General features: G+C 41.5%; 1 protein-coding gene across 1 annotated transcript; it reads left to right on the forward strand.

Moving 5' to 3' along the window:
- Positions 1–7,587: 7,587 nt before the first annotated feature.
- On the forward strand, positions 7,588–17,205 carry REF6 (relative of early flowering 6). Its single transcript, XM_086514878.1, has 8 exons — positions 7,588–9,053; positions 9,198–9,276; positions 9,362–9,429; positions 10,823–10,973; positions 12,437–13,230; positions 13,357–14,976; positions 15,321–16,412; positions 16,491–17,205. The coding sequence occupies exons 1-8, from the start codon at positions 7,787–7,789 to the stop codon at positions 17,015–17,017; spliced, it is 5,598 nt and encodes a 1,865-aa protein (XP_086371004.1). The 5' UTR covers positions 7,588–7,786; the 3' UTR covers positions 17,018–17,205.
- The last annotated feature ends 2,332 nt before the right edge of the window (positions 17,206–19,537 follow it).

Below are 19,537 nucleotides of genomic sequence, written 5' to 3' on the forward strand. Positions count from 1 at the left end.
ATTTGGCCGAAAGACCAAAGTAGAGTCAAAGAGGGAGAATCACCAAAAACCAAGGGAAAATGGGATCAAACATGTAGTCTTAGCCATAGGTCTAACCAGGTAGTGGGAGCACATAAAAATTGACATGGATGAATTTGGCATAGTTGCGTGTATCTTTGGAATGAGCTGGTCACTTCTAATAGCTATTCTAGGTTGGATTGTTAGGGTTAGTTAAATCAGATTAGACAACGCAAGCAGATTTCAGACAAAGACTCAACTGAAATAGGACAAGAATCTGAGATTGAAACTGGAATGTATATTCAGATAAGGGAAGTACACTTGATATCAAGTACAATAGTAAGAGCCAAGGAATGCTTTGACCTAATGCCAAAAGAGTATAAGAGTACAACTAGCTCTAATGGTGGCATAGACTCCGCCAAATGAGTAATGGACCCTGTTTATAGGTGTCAGACTAAGCCTCTAACTGATCGTTCCCTGTACAATCATCACAGTAATTGGGATCAGTAATTACCGGCTCCTTCTACCAGTCCCCTGCGAACATGAAGATAAGAATTGTAAACCTTTAACTCCCCACGTAGTACACCTTGGTGAGATCCAAAATCCACCAGAAATCTCAACTTGTAAACTCAATGCCAACGAACATCTCTCAAAGACTACTCTAAGGTCGAAGAAAACTTGAGTCGATGCTAATGTTGATCTCCTAGCTCTGCAAGTCCAGGTTCCATTTCCACCCTTTTCGCAACCTTGTATGAATTCTCTATATTGGTCTAGACATACCTTGCTTATGACCTAAAGCCTTGCTTCTTTTGGTTTGAATGATCTGGAATTCGCCCATCAAGCTAAGCAATTCTTTTTTTAGGATTGAATTTTGTAAATTGATCAAAGTATTGCCTTCGTTCTGCTCCTTATCCATCAAAACAACATTTAAATTAGTCTCTACAATTGGAAAAATGTTCATGGATACAAGCATTTGCTCAATCTTCTTCGTGCCATACTTCCTGCAAAGGTTTTATGGTCTCATTGTTTTTATTTAAATTCTTCTACTAGGCCCCTGAATAGTCACTATTTGACTAGTATAGTCATGTATGGCTCCAATAGTCTTGAGCCACGGTTTGCCCAACAACATTCCATATGCTCCTTGTACATCCATCACTAAGAAGCTGGCCTTGAATTTCTCTTTTCCAACTTTGATTTGCATGTTCTCAATTAGGTTAGGAGCTTGAACTACTCCTGTATCACCATCCATTATAACCCTTGATAATGGTTCCCATTGCTTTTTAATTTTGTAGTCCACTTGAATGATAGGAACCTCGTCATCTCTTATGGTTGATAAGTCTAATGCCATGGATTTTGTTACTAGCTTCCTCTTCTTCCTTATGAACTTTGCAGCTTCTAGTAAGATTCTTCTAATATCATCCAGTTCCACTGTAAGCTTTTGGATCCTTTCACACGCCTTAACATGTATTTCATCTTAATTGGCTTCCTTTGTCTAGTGGTTGGTTGACCCTGTGATGGAGATTATGATTGCTCTCCAACCTTCTTTGTCCCCAAGTCAGTGCTTCTAGCTTTGGCCAAGTCTATTCTAACTTGCCTCATTTCCTCAGCTAGACTTTTGAGTAAAGCTATCAAAGACTCATTCAGTCCATTTGTTGTTGTTTCCTCACTAGATTCTTTGTAGGCTTCTCTTCTTGAGCCACTAAAGACTGAGGCGGAAACCTCTGAATGGTCCTAGCCTCTGAGCATTCTCGTGGCTTTGGATATTCTTTGCCAGATCCTTTGTAATCTTTGCTGCAAGATCCCTTTGCTCCTCTCATCCATCAACCACCTTTGCCTTGCCATTTGCCTTCGAGGTAGCTTTCTGCTATTCCCATTTCTTCGTTTTAGTAGCTTGCTTCATTTCCTTATAAGATTCATCTGGGAGTTTCTCGATCACCACTCCTCTGCTTCTGGTGATCACTCAAACTAGTATTGGTTCTGGTGGCTTTTGCTCAATTGCTTTTGGTTTCGCATTTTCAGGGCATTGGCCTTCAAAATGGCCATACTTCCCACATGTATAGCAACTAAAATTCCTCTTGCCAAAATAAGCTTACTCTTCCTCAGCCATTGCTCCCTTTATACCCGTCTCTACCAGTTCCAATACTGGGCTTCCTTCTCTTTAGAGTCAGCTGCTCCATCCGATTTGACCACTTTTGGGTTGGTTAATGCAATCATCTACATATCTTTCCCCTTCTTGATCTTGGATCTACATTTTGAACACTAGGCCTCGAGCTTTCCAATTGAGGGTCTAATTTTCGCCATTTGCTTCGGCATGTCCTCCAATTTCCTTGTCCATTATCTTTTCTTTTTGCCTTTAGCCTTATCATCTAAACCACTATCAAATGAGCCAGAACTAGAGCTTGATTTGTGACTCCTCAGTTATTGTGTCACTGTCCCTGGAATCTCTTCTACTCCTATGACCCTTTTCCTCCTTGTCTTGTTGCTTAAGGTTTAAAATTCTTGGTTGGGATTGGAACCTCATGTTCCCTCAGCTTCTTTCTTTTTAATCCGTTGAAGAACCAAGCTCTAAGTTTTTTCTTTGATGGGGGTTCATGCAATTTGTCAAGTCAATTCCTTGAAATTTTCAACATAGCGCCAAACTGACAGTTTCCCTTGCGTTATTCTATCCAATCCATAGAGGATGTCCTCGTCAACCCTATTATAAAAAAATTATAGGCAAAAAGCTTTGATCGGTTGTAAGTTTTTAATTGGAATGCAAGGTAACGATAATACCATTTCCTAGTTGCATCTTTCACTGTCTGGGGAAAATACTCCCCCCCCACTCATCTTCATGGCTATCTTTAAACTCGACATATTGCTCAAAAGCTTGAATATGCACATCTGGATCAATACTATAACTGCAATTTTCAAATTCGTAGATCGTTTATGATGTCTGGATTTGTCTTTTGTGACAGATTTTTTCTCTCTGGTTTGTATCAATGTCCCACTTATCATTGTCGTCTTATCAGTCACAATAGTTCCAACTTTCTTTTTGACTTCGTGTGTGCTGATCTGTGAGTTTTTCTACTGCCTTCATTGTCATCTATAGTGTTTAAACACTTGCCCTTATCTTTTTTCTGAGATCCATGGGAGCGAGAGCATCTCTCTGCTCTCTCCGAATGCCTATGCCTGGACTGGTGAGAATGCTAAGAATCCTCCATCCCCTCATTTCGCTAATCCAATTTTGCATGGACTCGTGAGAAGGCTGGGAATCCTCTATCCCCTCAACTTCTTGTTGATCCAAGTTTGCATATGTTTCATTTCAAGGCTCCGTGTCAGTGTCAAAGCCTCACTCTGACTCCTCTAGAATGGTACTTACACGATCTGGGTCCTCCATGAATTTGGTTGTCAACCTTTGTTCATGTCCGACTTTTCTAGGCGGCATGATTGAATTCGGCTAACTCCAAAATCCAACAGGGAGATAGATTCTCTGTCAAGAGCTATTCAGCTCATCACCGTGATTGCCAAAATGGAGTGAGTTGATCACTTCTATCAACTATTCTAAGTTGGATTTTTAAAGTTAGTCATATCATATCAGGCAAGCAGATTTCAGATACAAGATCATACAAAGACTGAACTAAAATAGGACGAGAAACTAAGACTGCAACTAAAATGTATATTCAAATAAGGGAAGTACAACTATAAGAGCCAAGGAATGCTCTAAGCTAATGTCAAAAGAGTACAAGAGTACAACTAGTTCCGATGGTGATAATAGACTACGCCAAATGAGTAATGACCTTATTTATAGGTGCCGATCTGGGCCTCGATTGACTGTTCCATGTATAGTTACCATAGTATCTGGCCTCGACAAATATGGATTCCTACTGCTCGTCTGATTCCCAACTAGGGTATGTTTCCATTGTCTACAATCTCAGTCCATTGTCCACACCCAACACTATAGAGGTTTCATCTATCAACTTAATGAGCGTGAGTCTAGCAACTTTAAGCAAATTGAAATCACCAAAGTTCAACTCTCTATAAGAACTCACTTCTGATAGCTATTCTAAGTTGGATTGTTAGGGTTAATCAAATCAAATTAGATAACGCAAGCAGATTTTAGGTATAAGATCAGGCAAAGACTCAACTGAAATAGGACGAGAATCTGAGTACAATAGTAAGAGCCAAGGAATGCTTTGACCTAATGCCAAAAGAGTATAAGAGTACAACTAGCTCTAATGGTGGCAATAGACTCCGCCAAATGAGTAGTGGACCCTATTTATAGGTGTCAGACTAAGCCTCTAACTGATTGTTCCCTGTACAATCATCACAGTAATTGGGATCAGTAATTACCGACTCCTTCTACCAGTCCCCTGCGAACATGAAGATAAGAATTGTAAAACTATAACTCCCCACGTAGTACACCTTGGTGAGATCCAAAATCCACCAGAAATCTCAACTTGTGAAGTCAATTCCAAAGAACATCTCTCAAAGACTACTCTAAAGTCGAAGAAAACTTGAGTCCATGCCAATGTTGATCTCCTAGCTCTGCAAGTCAAGATTCCATTTCAACCCTTTTCTCAACCTTGTTCGAATTCTCTATATTGGTCTAGGCATACCTTGCTTATGACCTAAAGCCTTGCTTCTCTTGGTTTGAATGATATGGAATTCGCCCATCAAGCTAAGCAATTCTTTTTTTAGGATTGAATTCTGTAAATTGATAAAAGTATTGCCTTCGTTCTCTTTCAGCTTGCTCCTTATCCATCAAAACAACATTTAAATTAGTCTCTACAATTGGAAAAATGTTTATGGATGCAAGCATTCGCTCAATCTTCTTCGTGCCATACTTCCTCCAAAGTCCTTATGGTCTCATTGTTTTTATCCAAATTACTAGGCCCCTGAATAGTCACTATTTGACTAGTATAGTCATGTATGGCTCCAATAGTCTTGAGCCACGGTTTGCCCAACAACATTCCATATGCTCCTTGTACATCCATCACTAAGAAGCTGGCCTTGAATTTCTCTTTTCCAACTTTGATTTGCATGTTCTCAATTAGGTTAGGAGCTTGAACTACTCCTGTCTCACCATCCATTATAACCCTTGATAATGGTTCCCATTGCTTTTTAATTTTGTAGTCCACTTGAATAATAGGAACCTCGTCATCTCTTATGTCTGATAAGTCTAATGCCATGGATTTTGTTACTAGCTTCATCTTCTTCCTTATGAACTTTGCAGCTTCTAGTAAGATTCTTCTAATATCATCCAGTTCCACTGTAAGCTTTTGGATCCTTTCACACGCCTTAACATGTATTTCATCTTAATTGGCTTCCTTTGTCTAGTGGTTGGTTGACCCTGTGATGGAGATTATGATTGCTCTCCAACCTTCTTTGTCCCCAAGTCAGTGCTTCTAGCTTTGGCCAAGTCTATTCTAACTTGCCTCATTTCCTCAGCTAGACTTTTGAGTAAAGCTATCAAAGACTCATTCAGTCCATTTGTTGTTGTTTCCTCACTAGATTCTTTGTAGGCTTCTCTTCTTGAGCCACTAAAGACTGAGGCGGAAACCTCTGAATGGTCCTAGCCTCTAAGCATTCTCGTGGCTTTGGATCTTCTTTGCCAGATCCTTTGTAATCTTTGCTGCAAGATCCCTTTGCTCCTCTCATCCATCAACCACCTTTGCCTTGCCATTTGCCTTCGAGGTAGCTTTCTGCTATTCCCATTTCTTCGTTTTAGTAGCTTGCTTCATTTCCTTATAAGATTCATCTGGGAGTTTCTCGATCACCACTCCTCTGCTTCTAGTGATCACTCAAACTAGTATTGGTTCTGGTGGCTTTTGCTCAATTGCTTTTGGTTTCGCATTTTCAGGGCATTGGCTTGCAAAATGGCCATACTTCCCACATGTATAGCAACTGAAATTCCTCTTGCCAAAATAAGCTTACTCTTCCTCAGCCATTGCCCCCTTGATACCCGTCTCTACCAGTTCCAGTACTGGGCTTCCTTCTCTTTAGAGTCAGCTGCTCCATCTGATTTGACCACTTTTGGGTTGGTTAATGCAATCATCTACATATCTTTCCCCTTCTTGATCATGGATCTACATTTCGAACACTAGGTCTCGAGCTTTCCAATTGAGGGTCTAATTTTAGCCATTTGCTTCGGCATGTCCTCCAATTTCCTTGTCCATTATCTTTTCTTTTTGCCTTTAGCCTTATCATCTAAACCACTATCAAATGAGCCAGAACTAGAGATTGATTTGTGACTCCTCAATTATTGTGTGCACTGTCCCTGGAATCTCTTCTACTCCTATGACCCTTTTCCTTCTTGGCTTATTGCTTAAGTTTTAAAATTCTTGGTTGGGATTGGAACCTCATGTTCCCTCAGCTTCTTGCTTTTGAATCCGTTGAAAAACCAAGCTCTCATTTTTTTCTTTGACGGGGGGTTCATGCAATTTGTCAAGTCAATTTCTTGATATTTTCAACATAGCTCCGAACTGAACAGTTTCCCTTGCATTATTCTATCCAATTCATAGAGGATGTCCTCGTCACCCCTATTATCAAAATATTATTGGCAAAAAGCTTTGATCGGTTGTAAGTTTTTAATTGGAATGCTAGGTAACGATAATACCATTTCTCTTTCACTGTCTGGGGAAAATACTTCTCCCCACTCATCTTCATCGGTATCTTTAAACTCCACATATTGCTCAAATGCTTGAATATGCACATCTGGATCAATATTAAAACTGCAATTTTCAAATCCTTTTTGAAGAGCAAAATTTTTGTGACGATGGTGCGACCTAAAGCAAATTCAGTTTTCATCATCCTATTTAGAGAATATTGCTAAACAAAGTGAGTTTTCTTGTCTAATGAGGAAACATGCCTCCAAAAAGATAGAGACCAAAGAAAGTGTGGGTGCCTCTACGTCACAAGGTCACAAAAGCTCATTTCTCATGAAGCATGCTTTCTAATGAAAGAGAAACTACACACCCATGAATGTCTTCTCGAGCAATTCATGGGTAAAGCTAGGAGGACTATCAAAACCACACATTTTCCTCAACAGATGTAAATGGTCTTGCTAGACATTGGAGATGGAGCCATTCAAGAGACTACATTTAGGGAACCCCTTCATGTTTTTTTTGGAGAACTACTTCATGTTGTCGCCATGAAGAACATATGTTTTCACATGGACAATGCAAAGGTTTGGCAATAGAGATCCATTTTGTGGCCCACTGCACTTTTCTTTGCCGTTGCCATGTCTCATAATCCTAAAGCCTCATTGCACCAACAACGAGATTCACTTCTCCACTCTGATGAGCACGGTTTGCCTATGTGCAATTCTGGCTCCTTAATAACGTCCATATGAACTAAATTTGATTGCCACAATTGAGGTTAGGTGTCATGATTGCGGGACAACATTGGCCTTTCGACTAGCCATCCGACGAGCAACCATCCAGTGTACCCAAGTCAGGCTTTCCCTGCAACGGCCTTAGGTTTTGACATCAGCTAAATGTTGCGTCGCTTAGTTTAAATTAGCAAAGGTTCAGTCGCAAAGGTTAATAACGTATTTTCTTTTCTTACCCTAGGCCAACAAAAGTCCGCCAAGTTAAAATCGAGTTCCGTCGTTTCATCATCTCTGTGGGCTCACCCACACACACACACACACACACACACACACACACAGGAGCAAGCTAGAGAACAGAAAGAGTGTAGCGGACAGCTTCGTAAGCTGGATTGAAACACTGCTGATCTTTGTCCGCTAACTCCATGCCTGTTTCTTCTCATCGACTAGCCCCATCGCTGCTGCCTATTAAGGTTGCAGCTCATGGCGGAAGCTTTTGAAGTGGCAGCTTGGCTCAAGTCACTGCCATGTGCGCCGGAGTTTCGACCCACAGAGGCCGAGTTCGCGGACCCCATAGCCTACATTTCGAAAATTGAAGCAGAAGCTCGAACCTACGGCATCTGCAAAATTATCCCCCCTTTCCCTCGTGCGTCGAAGAAAACGGTAATGGCTAACCTCAATCGCTCTCTTCTTCTTAAAGCTTCTGACTCCGCTTCTTCTTCTGCCGCCCATGGCTCCTCGGCCTGTGAGCCTGAGGTGCGACGCAGCATGGGCGGCTGCATGCCTCCTCAAAAGGTAGGTCGTCGCAGTATGAGTGGTTGCTGTCCTCCTTTTCAGCATCCTAGAACTCGTAGTAGCCCCTCTTCTTTCTTCATTGAAGGAGACGAGGAGCTCAAGGCCAAGTTCAACACACGACGCCAGCAGCTGGGCTGCAGTACAGGCAAGCGATCTAGAGTGTCTGTTCAAACCCTTGCGCAGAAGCTCGTTTGGCAGAGTGGGGAGAGCTACACTTTGGAGCAATTCGAAGCAAAGGCCAAACAATTTTCTCGTGCCCGCCTGAAAACTTCCAGAGATCTTCCCCCATTTGTCATCGAGTCTCTCTTTTGGAAAGCTGCGGCAGATAGGACTGTCACCGTGGAGTATGGAAATGACATTCCTGGTTCTGCCTTTGGGGAGCCGGCCCGGCTTGCTACGATAGATCCGACTTCTCGACTAAAGAGAAAATGGAGTTTTGACGAGGAGAATCAAGTGCATCCTCTTCAACACCCTGCTAAAGAACCTAAGCTTGATGATCCAGGGCTTGCCAATTGTGCTGATGAGTTTGCTTCACAGTATCGGAGCTCTGAGACAGCTTCGAGTTGTGGTATTTCTTCGAAAGGAAAACCATCTTCTACTTTTGCGAAGGAAAGGTTAAGGCCTCGCAAAAAGACAGGGCTTGCAGATGTTCATGGCGGCCGAGCTGGTTCAGAGTTGGCTGATAGTTTCTGGAACATGAAAGTGATGCCTCGTTCACCAGGATCCCTTTTGAGGTACATGCCAGATGAAGTACCTGGTGTGACTTCTCCCATGGTGTACATTGGCATGCTTTTTAGTTGGTTTGCGTGGCATGTAGAAGATCATGAACTGCACAGCCTGAACTACCTGCACATAGGTGCTCCAAAGACATGGTATGCTGTACCAGGAGATGCCGCTCCAGCTTTAGAAGAGGTTGTTAGGGTCTATGGCTATGGAAACTGTACGGACTCTAAAGGTATAATTGCAGTTTGTTTGTTTTGCTGATGGGTTGGTTTGTTATCTTACTGGAATTTTCCAGCTTAATTTTGCTCCATGTGCTTTGTTTGTGTGCACATAGAGAAGACTTTTTATTCGTGGCTTACTGCTTTCTTTATCGCAGCTGCATTTACTCTGCTGGGTGAGAAGACCACTGTAATGTCACCAGAAGTTCTTCTGGCTGCAGGTGTTCCTTGTTGCAGGTAATTCTAAGTCTATCATTGCAGCAGGAAGGTTTTAGCATAGGCAATTACCTTCAATCCCCTCTGCTTTTTCTTTGTCAACCAGGCTGGTGCAAAATGCAGGTGAATTTGTGGTTACATTTCCAAGGGCATACCACCTTGGTTTCAGCCATGGTATGACAGCTGCATTACTTTTGGATATTTTAGATGGACACTTCTTTGGTTCACGAACTAATATGCAGTGCAAGGAAGACTCAGTATAATTTGTAGAGATACTTGTAACTCGTTAGATTTTTGCAAGCTTTTCTTTTTCGTATGATATGAAAGGAACCGTAACTAGAATATCAAGATAAACAGGGGAAGCTATGGACACTATTGTAGTATTGATCAAGATAAAAAGGGGAAGCTCATGGACTTTGTGGTAGTATGTAGTCAATAATATGCATGATGGAGCTATTAGTTAGATAGATCATAGTCATGTGGTTGACTAGCATGAGTTTGTAACTTGCACTTTCCTTAGTGAATCTGGGCTTTTTATCAGACACATTTTTTGACATTTTCCATGTGCAAAGCAGTGCCGGTGGGATTTACATATGGTCCAATTTGCTTTGATGCTTGGAAAATGCTGTGTACTATCTGTCCTCTCTCTTGTATTCTTCCAGGCGAAGCAGCTGGTTTTGATAACTGTTCTGGCAAACAAATGGAGAAGAATGATATCTCTGTGTTGTAGTGTTTTCCCAGTTTCTAGTGTTTTATGAAGAATTTTTCTGATCCAGCTGTGGCTTTTTTTAATTTCTGGCCGTGAATCCGAGCTATAAGTTGTACCACATGCAATGGATTCTTTCACACAGGGAGTCTTCATCATGCGTTGTTTCTTTAGTGGGTGGCCGCTATGTCAGATGTTCCTATTGTTGCAGTGTGTGCTGGCAAACTATGCTTGTATCTCATTGTTAAGTTCACGTTTAATCATAGTCTAGGAGATACATTCCTAAGGTTCCTTTTTGTGCTGCTGGCTCCTTTTTGAGCTGCTGATTGTTTGTTATGTTGAACAGCATGCTTGGGTTGCTGGTTCTTACTTTGTTAAGGAGCGGATGCTAAAATATATGGGGACTTATTGAAATTGGCGACTTTCAGTTTGATTAAGTTGCGTTAAGAAGAGTAAAGTTTCTCCATGTTGCATGCATTTTATGATTCCATCTTTCCCCACTTTTAAATGCTACTTCCAGAACTTGAAGCAACGTGCATAGGAGCTCCAGTTGTTTGAGGTTTAGATGTGTGCAAGGGCTTCCTTCGTTTTGGTCTTGCAGCATAGCTGGGTGTGAGGCTAAAATGTGGGTGAATAGATGTTGCTGTGGCCATTCTTGCTGCAGGGTCTTTTGCGGGTCATTTTTGTGTTTTAAGCCTGTAAGCAGGTTATTAGGTAGTTATGGAATTGCTATAGATTTTTGAGTTAGTAACTTTAATTTTTTGAGCACACCTATTGTTTTTTGTGAGAATCCTATACATAATGACCCTCGAGTTTTGGTGTGGTTGTATTTGAGCTTCTTTGTTTGGGTTGTCCAAGCAGGCTTCAATTGTGGTGAAGCTGCAAATTTTGCAAGTCCAGCTTGGCTTGAAGTGGCTAAGGATGCTGCAACAAGAAGGGCAGCCATGAATTATCTACCCATGCTGTCTCATCAACAGTTGCTGTACCTTCTTGCATTGTCCTTCTCCCCCAGGTTGTTCTTGTTCCTACGCTGTTCTTGAGTGACATAGCTTCAAATGTTGGTCTAACAATTGTTTGAACAAGATGAAGTAGAGTGTACATATTGCTGTGATAAGATCCAAGAAGAAGCAACTTGCTGATAATTCAACTTGTCTTTGGCTCTATCTTTCACTGGACCGCATGTACAGCATTAATGTGAGCATAATTGACTAAAGGTTTTCATGGAATGGAATCTTGCAGCTCAGCTGCATGTGATTGAAGAGTGTAATTTGCATGGTGTAACAAGCTTTTGTTAGGTGAAGCTTCGTACTTATATTTCTCCACGTACGTGTGGTGTGTGTGTGTGTGTGTGACACATTATGCTGGCATGTTGCTAAGATTGCAATTGAAACTTAGATGACTAACACCTACATTGGGTACACTTGCCGCTACTGAGACCTCTTTACCCTGATCTAGAAGCCCTTGCATATTCTTGGTGTCTGCATCTTGAATTTTAACTCTTTACTTACCAAGCCTCAGGTGATGCTTGAGATAGATACGCCTCACCGATTAATCTAGCTCCATGACCAAATGTTTCTAACTTGTTTATGTCCTTCAGACTTTTTTTTTTCCATGTTATCATGAAGTGAGCCAATGTGCATTCTCCCATTGCCCTTCCCAATAACTCGCCTGTAAGTTATTTCACCCCAAGCACATTTGAGATCTTTCACTTGTCTGTTATTATTGTGGAATTTCAATTTATATGCAGGGTGAAAGTGGGAAGTCTTTGGTTGTTTTCTGTCCTCCATGAACTTTCTGAAGTGCTATTTCATCAGCATGCACATCCTCGTCACCATCTAGCAAGTTACTATGTATCAAGCACGACTGTTACTGCACTTAACAGTCATGCAGCAAGATTATTTCTTGTCCGCCCACTTATTTGACTCTCAACTTTGAGCTTTTTTAATCATTGCTTTAAAACATACTTCCTGTAGGCTTTAAGTGAGTTCTGACATGAATCCATTTAGGCATGCTATTTTCTACTGCACTCTTCCTATTGACAGTGTGAATGAAGAAGCTTCTTTGATGGGAATTCGTGAAGTCTCTCTTGAGTGAGAGATATGTGGACTTGGCTCCCCGAATGCAAGGATGTTACCCTTTTACAAGCTAAATGATGAGGTTCAGAAATAAATATCGTGGTATCTGGGGATGCCTTTTGAAAAGGATTGTTTTGAATGCAGGATTTGTAATTTGTTAAAAGAGACTGAGGTCCTGTGTTGTTAGGGCAAGAATCTATAATATTATGAAAATGACTTCACTTCTCTATTGCAAAATTCCTACAGGGAGAAAAGCTAACTGATACACTTTAGCCATAGATCCATGTTTTCTGTTGTTGAAAAATACTGTCTGGCTTGTTGTTTCTGCCGCTAAGCTGTTCAACTAAGCTACCTTATTCCCAATTTGGTTTAAAGATTGGGTTATTGGATTGTTTCACAGGGTTCCACTTGCTTTGGCCTTTGAACCACGGAGTTCACGATCAAAGGGCACAATGTCTTCTTCAGGAGAGGAGGCTGTGAAGATTGTTTTCACCAATGATGCTGCCCATAACAATCGCCTACTTGGACTTCTTGTAGACAATGGAGTCACAGGTTGCGTATTGATCAGCGATGGAGCAGAGTTATCTTCTGCTTTATCAGAGCATTCCAAAGTGTCAAGCTCAGTTGTTGATAATGATTTAAGGACTGCAAGCTTTATGGATGAAATGCTATCAGAAGCTTGTGAAATAGGAAATGGAAAAAACAATTCAGGAGGCTCAGAAGATCATGGCATTTCATCAGAGGATTTGAAATGTTTCCCTGAAGATTGTGAAATACGGCGGACTACCAGTTCGTCCTTTCGGTGGGGGACCCTTCCTTGTGCTGCCTGCGGTCTCTTGTGCTTTCCAAGTATCGCTGTAGTTCAACCAGTTTCCAATATTAGGAAGAGCTTGGCTTTGGCTCAACAACTTAACATTGCCACTCTTCCGTCTTTTTATTTGAAGGAAGAGGAAGGTCATGCTGCTGATACTGGTCATCTTCCATCATTTTTTGCAATGAATCATGTGGACCTACAAACTGATTACATGAGGGCTTCTCTTTCTGAAGGCATATATAGTTCTGTTGACCCACTAGGAAAGACCTCACATTGGGAGATGGAACAAGAAGCAATACAAGGATGCGGTAAAGACTCTCATGGTTCAAAGAGGAAGTCACTTCATTGCGCATTGTCTGGGGAAATAGGGCATGCAAATGGTACTAAGCATCTTTTGACAACTACAAAAGAATTTTGTTTAGAAAATTGTCTGAAAGAATAATAAATTATGAGGTGCTCTAAACATGTTTTATTGACTCTGACCTATATCTAATTGGTTTTTTCAGCACTCCAACAGGATTTAGAAGAAACACAGAAATTTTTGGAGGGTTCGTTCAATTATCAAGGGGACCTGACTAATGAATGTGTAGTTACAAAAGCTGCGAATATGGAAGAGTCTAATGATAGCAAGTTGGTGCTGCAAAAGGATAAAGTAGTGTTTGAAAATTTTTCGGAAAATGTTGATCAAGCAAGCTTTCCTCAGGCTCGGGTACTTGCAGAAAGTTCAGAAGATCAGCGGGACTCAAAGAACTTGCCGTACCAATCATCTGGTTCTATATTTGAGGGTTGCGAGAACTCACTAATGTTAGACAATTTGCTACTTGTGAATGATATTGCAAGGACAGGTCACAGAGTTACTGAAACAGGATCAGCGACATCGGTACTTGACCTTTTGGCAGTGACATACAAAGATGAATCTGAGGATTCAGGTTCACATGGACGCAGAAAGAAATCTGTTCTTCCAGAGGTGGAGCATGGTGGCACTCATTTCCATCCACATTCTTCTTTACTCTCTGATGATGTGGTTGGCTGTACAGTGGACGCCCCATGGCACCGTGTGAAAGAGGAAGCTGAATGTGCCTCGTCACGAGGCAATATCAGCAAGCCTTGTTCTTTTGAATGTGCTTTTGCAACTCCTTTGCGTGAACTGGATAATTTTTTACAGAAAGAGGTGTTGCTACAGAAGGTTGATGGTTCTTACACGGTAACAGAGTGCACACCCAACGTGGACTTGGGTCCTTTTGTGCAAAGTGTGACAAAGTGCATTTCAAATAATCAACTGGTGGCTGTGTCAGGGAAAGCTACAAGTTTAGAGAAAGAGGGAGGCTCTCTTGGTCTACAAGGTGGTCATTCTCCCCTTGAGATGCCTGCCGAAGCAAGAGAACAATTTGTAGGTTCAGAAAAAGCTTCACAGCTAATCGCTCAATCATGTAGGGGGTCTGAAGTGGCAGGCTGTGGTGAAAGCAAGGAAGCTCTTCACTCACCTCTTGCCACTCACTTCTCAGCAGGGTCATCCACCTTTAAAATCAGGACTCCTAACAAAGTCGTAATTCTTTCCGATTCAGGCAGGCAAGTCGTGGGCTCGAAAGATGGTGACCACAGTGCTTTCTCAACAGACAAATCAGTTTCCAGCAATTTTGGTCAGGCCTGCTCACTCGAAATGGGTGGTACTAGGACCTCCACTTCTATGGAGAATTTGTCTACTCTGGACTGCCATAGAACTCGAGTGGTTTGTCAGCAGGCTTGTACAGATGGAACAAGCAATGCATACGTTGGTGCTAACCTTGATCCAAGTGTAAACTGGATGCACATTGAGGGAAGGGATATTGGCACGCTCTCCATGTTTGAGGATAGTTCTACTCTTGTAATGGGCAATAATAAATTTGGTAGTGAGACAGACCACAGCTTAAAAGCTGAATCAGAGGATTTGTGCATGGAAAATGCAGAAATCTGGAAGAGACGCACAAGGGATCATAGATGTAGTGGAGCAGCTCATAACAACCATGATTCTTCATCTTCAAATGCGTCATCAAGACCACGCTTTCTGTGTTTAGAGCATGCATTGGAGGCTCATCATCAATTAAAGCAGCAAGGGGGCTCACAGATGCTGATTATCTGCCATTCTGGTAAATTTCTAGAATTTCTCAACATCCCTTTAAGAATATGTCTTTTGTAAGGCTGTGTGAAAGGTACTCTTATCAATCTTTGATAGCAGCAAGTTTGCATGCTTATCATAGCCTTTACCTTCGACTATTGAATATGCTAGCACACTTATCAAATAATAAATGCCTGGTAGGAGTTCTATTCAACAAGTGATATGTGAGGTGATGGCTTTGAGAAGCAGTTACACAATTAACTTTTAGTTTGAGTGTAGATACATACGTATGTTTACTTGCACACGTTCATATTTGGTGCACTTCGTTGTTATTGATTGTGGATGTCTTTTAATACTTCTTGTGTGATTTCACAGAGATCACAAAAATAGAAAGCCATGCCCAACACCTAGCGGAGGAATCGAGTCTGACTCATAGTTGGAGATCTATCACTTACAGCGAGGCAACACAAGAGCAGAAGCATCTTATTGATTTGGCCATGAAAGCTGAAGAGGAAGGAGAAGATTATTGCGAGGATTGGGTTATTCAACTTGGTATGCGTGCTGGTCAGTCTGAGAACAAGACCTTGTCGAATTTTTCAAATGGCTTTTATGGAACGGATGTCAGCTGTGAAGCCAAAGCTGAACCACTTCACAGCTTGGATGGTGCTAGAGAGGACGAAGCTGTTGGAAAAGTGGCAATGCAGAAGAAAGTTTCAGTTGCAGGGCACTGGTGTGGCAAGGTCTGGATGAATGATGAAGTCCATCCAGAATTGGGAGGCTGCTACACTGCACAGTCACAGCTTCAAGCTCTTCAAAATTCTAGGAGAGAGGACAATGCAAAAGCCCTGTTTCTTGAACAACAGATGTGCACCACAGGAACCTCTAAGGGTGTCGCTAAATGTGCTGAAGAGACTAACCTCATAAATAGTCGCGTAAAGGCAGGGTTTCATCCTGAACCTGCTGTCGAAGCTGAGAGAACTAATAAAAAAAGAAAAGTTCCTGAACATAACATGAATCCATTACAAGTAGGTTTAGATTCCCATACAGAGTCACCCAATGGAAGTAAGAGGAGAGAACTTGCCGTTGATAGTGCTACTCTGGATACTTCTTGCCTCACATCAGCTGTTAGGAAAAGGTCTAACTCCTTCGAAGAGCTTGTTGACTTTGCTAACCAAGACACTAGAGAGGATTGCTGCACTCTGCAATCAACCAACGGTAACACCTCCACTAGCAATGGTGGAAACAGTCAGGTCTCTGATGTTGACGTGATTGACCATGATGCCTCAGATATGGATATATGGCAGGATATTGATGTTGGATGTTATTCACAGGAAGTTCTCTCGTTAGATACAATTGGGGGGGTGACTGACCCGTTAATGGTTGAAACTTGTCATGAGTTGGATGCTGAAGCTCAGGAAGACCTTATTCCTAGCATGCTGAGGTCTTGTTCACCTTTTGATTGTGCAGGTAAGTTGCGATTTCACATGCTTTTGTGTTTTTGTCTATCTTTAGTCATCCCTGATGTTTCTCATTGTCTCTTCACAGATTTCTTCTGTGAGGGTCCCAGCACAAGGTTGCGGTCCAGAAGTGTTTCCAAAGCTGTGAGTATGGATGATGATGAAGTTGTGAATGGGAAACATAGTGAGCTGTTTGGCACTGGGAAAAGACGTAAGCCGCCACGACAGAAGCCCAAGAAGCCAGTTATGAAGGATCTAGAAGAGGAATGTGGTGCATACATTTGTGAATTGGATGGCTGCTCAATGAGTTTTTCATCCAAGCAAGAGCTGAATCTGCACAAAAGAAACACATGCACTTTTACAGGCTGCGGTAAGCGTTTTGGTTCACATAAGTATCTCTTACAACATCGGCGTGTACACCTTGATGACAGGCCTCTCAAATGCCCCTGGAAAGGCTGTAAAATGACATTCAAATGGAAGTGGGCCTGCACTGAGCATTATCGTGTTCACACCGGTGAGAGGCCTTATGTCTGCCCAATACCAGAGTGTGGTCGGACTTTTCGCTTTGTTTCAGATTTCAGCAGACACAAAAGGAAAACAGGCCACACAAAGTAGTTGTAACATTATCTGACATCCCTTGTATGAATACAGGAGAGTTGGGGCCTCTTGCCCCTTGTACTACACAGATTTTCCTCCGACCTTGTGATGTAGAACTGTTCAATAGAAACCAGGTGCCACATTTAGCTTAGGAGTTCTTGTACCGGAAAATCATTTTTGAAATGGGGAGTTGTGCTGTTACGGAATTACGTTTGCCTTTAAGCTCGTGTGGGAACGATGGAAAGGCATGCTTGGATCTGCCAAGAGTTGCTGGTTCATGGAGTTGCCATGAACTTCAGCCATGCCGAGTGGTTTCTGCCATGTTGTCCATGTGGGAAGGGAAAATGAGGGACACGCGGTCGCTAAAGGAGATGTGGGTAAAAGCTCAGGCTCTCAAAGAGGGGGATTGTTAAAATCTTTCATGTCTTCGTTAAGCAGCTTGATCTTCTGAGACAGCTGTCTTCTTCACCTCCCGTTGGAAAACAGAAATTGATGCAAAGATGGTTTCTTTTATCTTAAGCTTGGTTGAAAGATAAACAAGACAGTTCTGGCTTGAACGTCGGCAGTGCGCAATTGCCATAGGTGTTCTTCAGTAGAAGTATGCCTGTGAGGTCTTTTTGACATGTTACTTTTGAACTTTGATCTTTGTAGTATTCAATTCTTTGCATTTGGTTAAAGTGCACATTGAGAAAACGCCGAAGAGAGTTTTTTCATGATCATTGTGCTTGGCCATTGTGTCGGTCATTTTGGGATAAGGAATTCAGATTATGTCAGCTGTTTGCCATTTGCATGATTAAGGTGGGGATGACCTGTTTTGTGTCATTAAGGGGATTCTCGAACAGGGATGCTTAAAGATGGGTTTTGTTAGTGAGTTGATGATATGATAAGCTAACAAGTGGATGCTTTGCCGATAAGGTCAGGTTAGGTTCGAGTGGAAGGTATCAAATGGGGACCCAATTCATGACACAGAGAAATTGAAGGAGTGTTTTTTGCTGGGTTATTGTACCAATTTTCCCTCCCAAATATTAGCCATTTGTTATGGCTCAACCACTCTTAAAGGTGGAGTGATGCAAATGCATTAGAAAAGATGGATTAATAATGAGATGGCAAAGAGAAAGAAAGAGGTAATTATGTTGAGACCCCAAAAAGCTAGTCTCCGTTTTCACGGAAATCTCATTCTATCACTTATTTACAAGAACATGGGGGCTCTCCCTCGATGTCACACATATGTCCTTGTTTGAGTGGTTTGTGTCATCACAAGCAAACTTCCTATGTCTATGACCTCTTGTAGGAGCTCATATCTCTCTGAAAAGAGGCCTTTACCCTTTCCCCAAATCAGGAGTGGACTGGAGTAGCCATGGACTGTCCCCCTAATGCTCAAAATATAATCCTTCAGTTTATCCTCCAGAAAGCTTGCATGAAGCAAAACAGTATCCAAACGAAACAAGATACTAATGAAATTTTGAACGTCTAGGGCAATGCATATGAACATGCATAATGTGCACAAGTGTAGTGCCTATACACTCTTGTTCCATTGAGTGAGCACAATGTCTTTGGGTCCAAGTTGGATCACATCATGGTCCACCATCTTTGACAGTAGATTTGGCTACTAATGAATGTCACGTCCAATATCTGACAAGTTAATGTTGCGACACTCTTGTTGATCGATAATCCTACATGACCTCGTATCCTAATTTAACTACATCAAGAAAAAGTAATATATTCAATTAATATGATATTCTATAAGGGCACCTTCTAAAGGTGGTGTTGCTTCACTCTTCACTAAGTATAGCATGACTTCAAAATCTAACATCATGAAGGTAGTTCCAAAACATAATGATTTTGGATAACAGCCTAAACTCTATCAAGTATAGGAAGAACTACTCTTACAGAACCTATACAATATCCAAACATCTAGTTTTGACGGAAAGAGTTCACTCTCCATATGTCAAATACAAAACCATCTCACAAAATCGACATCCCCTCTACTCCTCAAATACAAAGCATTCCAACACCAAATCAACCGTCCGTAGCTAATTGTAAAAGCATCACTATATTATTTGTTGTGTCATTGCACTCTACAATTGGTTACCTCCCCACTCTTCTTTACCTATTGCAAAGAAGTGCTCCAGTACACCAAGAGTCAAGATATATGCACAAGCCTTCATGTCCCAAGCCACCAAGACAACAACGGATTTTACCAAGATATGACATCCAATAACGAATTATATACTCTTTCCTCTCTTAAAAAGCAACAAAAATTCCTTAGGAGCAGATGGCAACACATGGCAATTCAATAGAAAAGCATAAGAGAGATGCTCTAAAAAACAAGGTCTTTTAGTCTTAGGAGGGCACTCCAACTCATGGTTATGTATACTTGAGTTTATCACAAATTCCTCCAAGTTAGTACTAAATCTATTTCAAAATCTATACATCTATTGGCATGTCTTAGGTGAATCCTCCATCCGAATATGCTATCTAAGGTTGTTGAAACCACTTATTTGTATAGAAGATTCATGGCTATTGATACAAATATCT

The sequence above is a fragment of the Adiantum capillus-veneris genome, chromosome 6, assembly GCF_014529385.1.
Source record: "Adiantum capillus-veneris isolate H3 chromosome 6, ASM1452938v2, whole genome shotgun sequence".
NCBI classification, from domain to species: Eukaryota; Viridiplantae; Streptophyta; class Polypodiopsida; order Polypodiales; family Pteridaceae; genus Adiantum; species Adiantum capillus-veneris.

Coding starts and splice junctions, on each gene's coding strand:
- REF6 (XM_086514878.1), top strand. CDS start 7,787: ATGGCGGAAGCTTTTGAAGTGGCAGCTTGGCTCAAGTCACTGCCATGT. Junction 9,054..9,197: donor AAACTGTACGGACTCTAAAG/GTATAATTGCAG, acceptor TCTTTATCGCAG/CTGCATTTACTCTGCTGGGT. Junction 14,977..15,320: donor GCTGATTATCTGCCATTCTG/GTAAATTTCTAG, acceptor GTGATTTCACAG/AGATCACAAAAATAGAAAGC.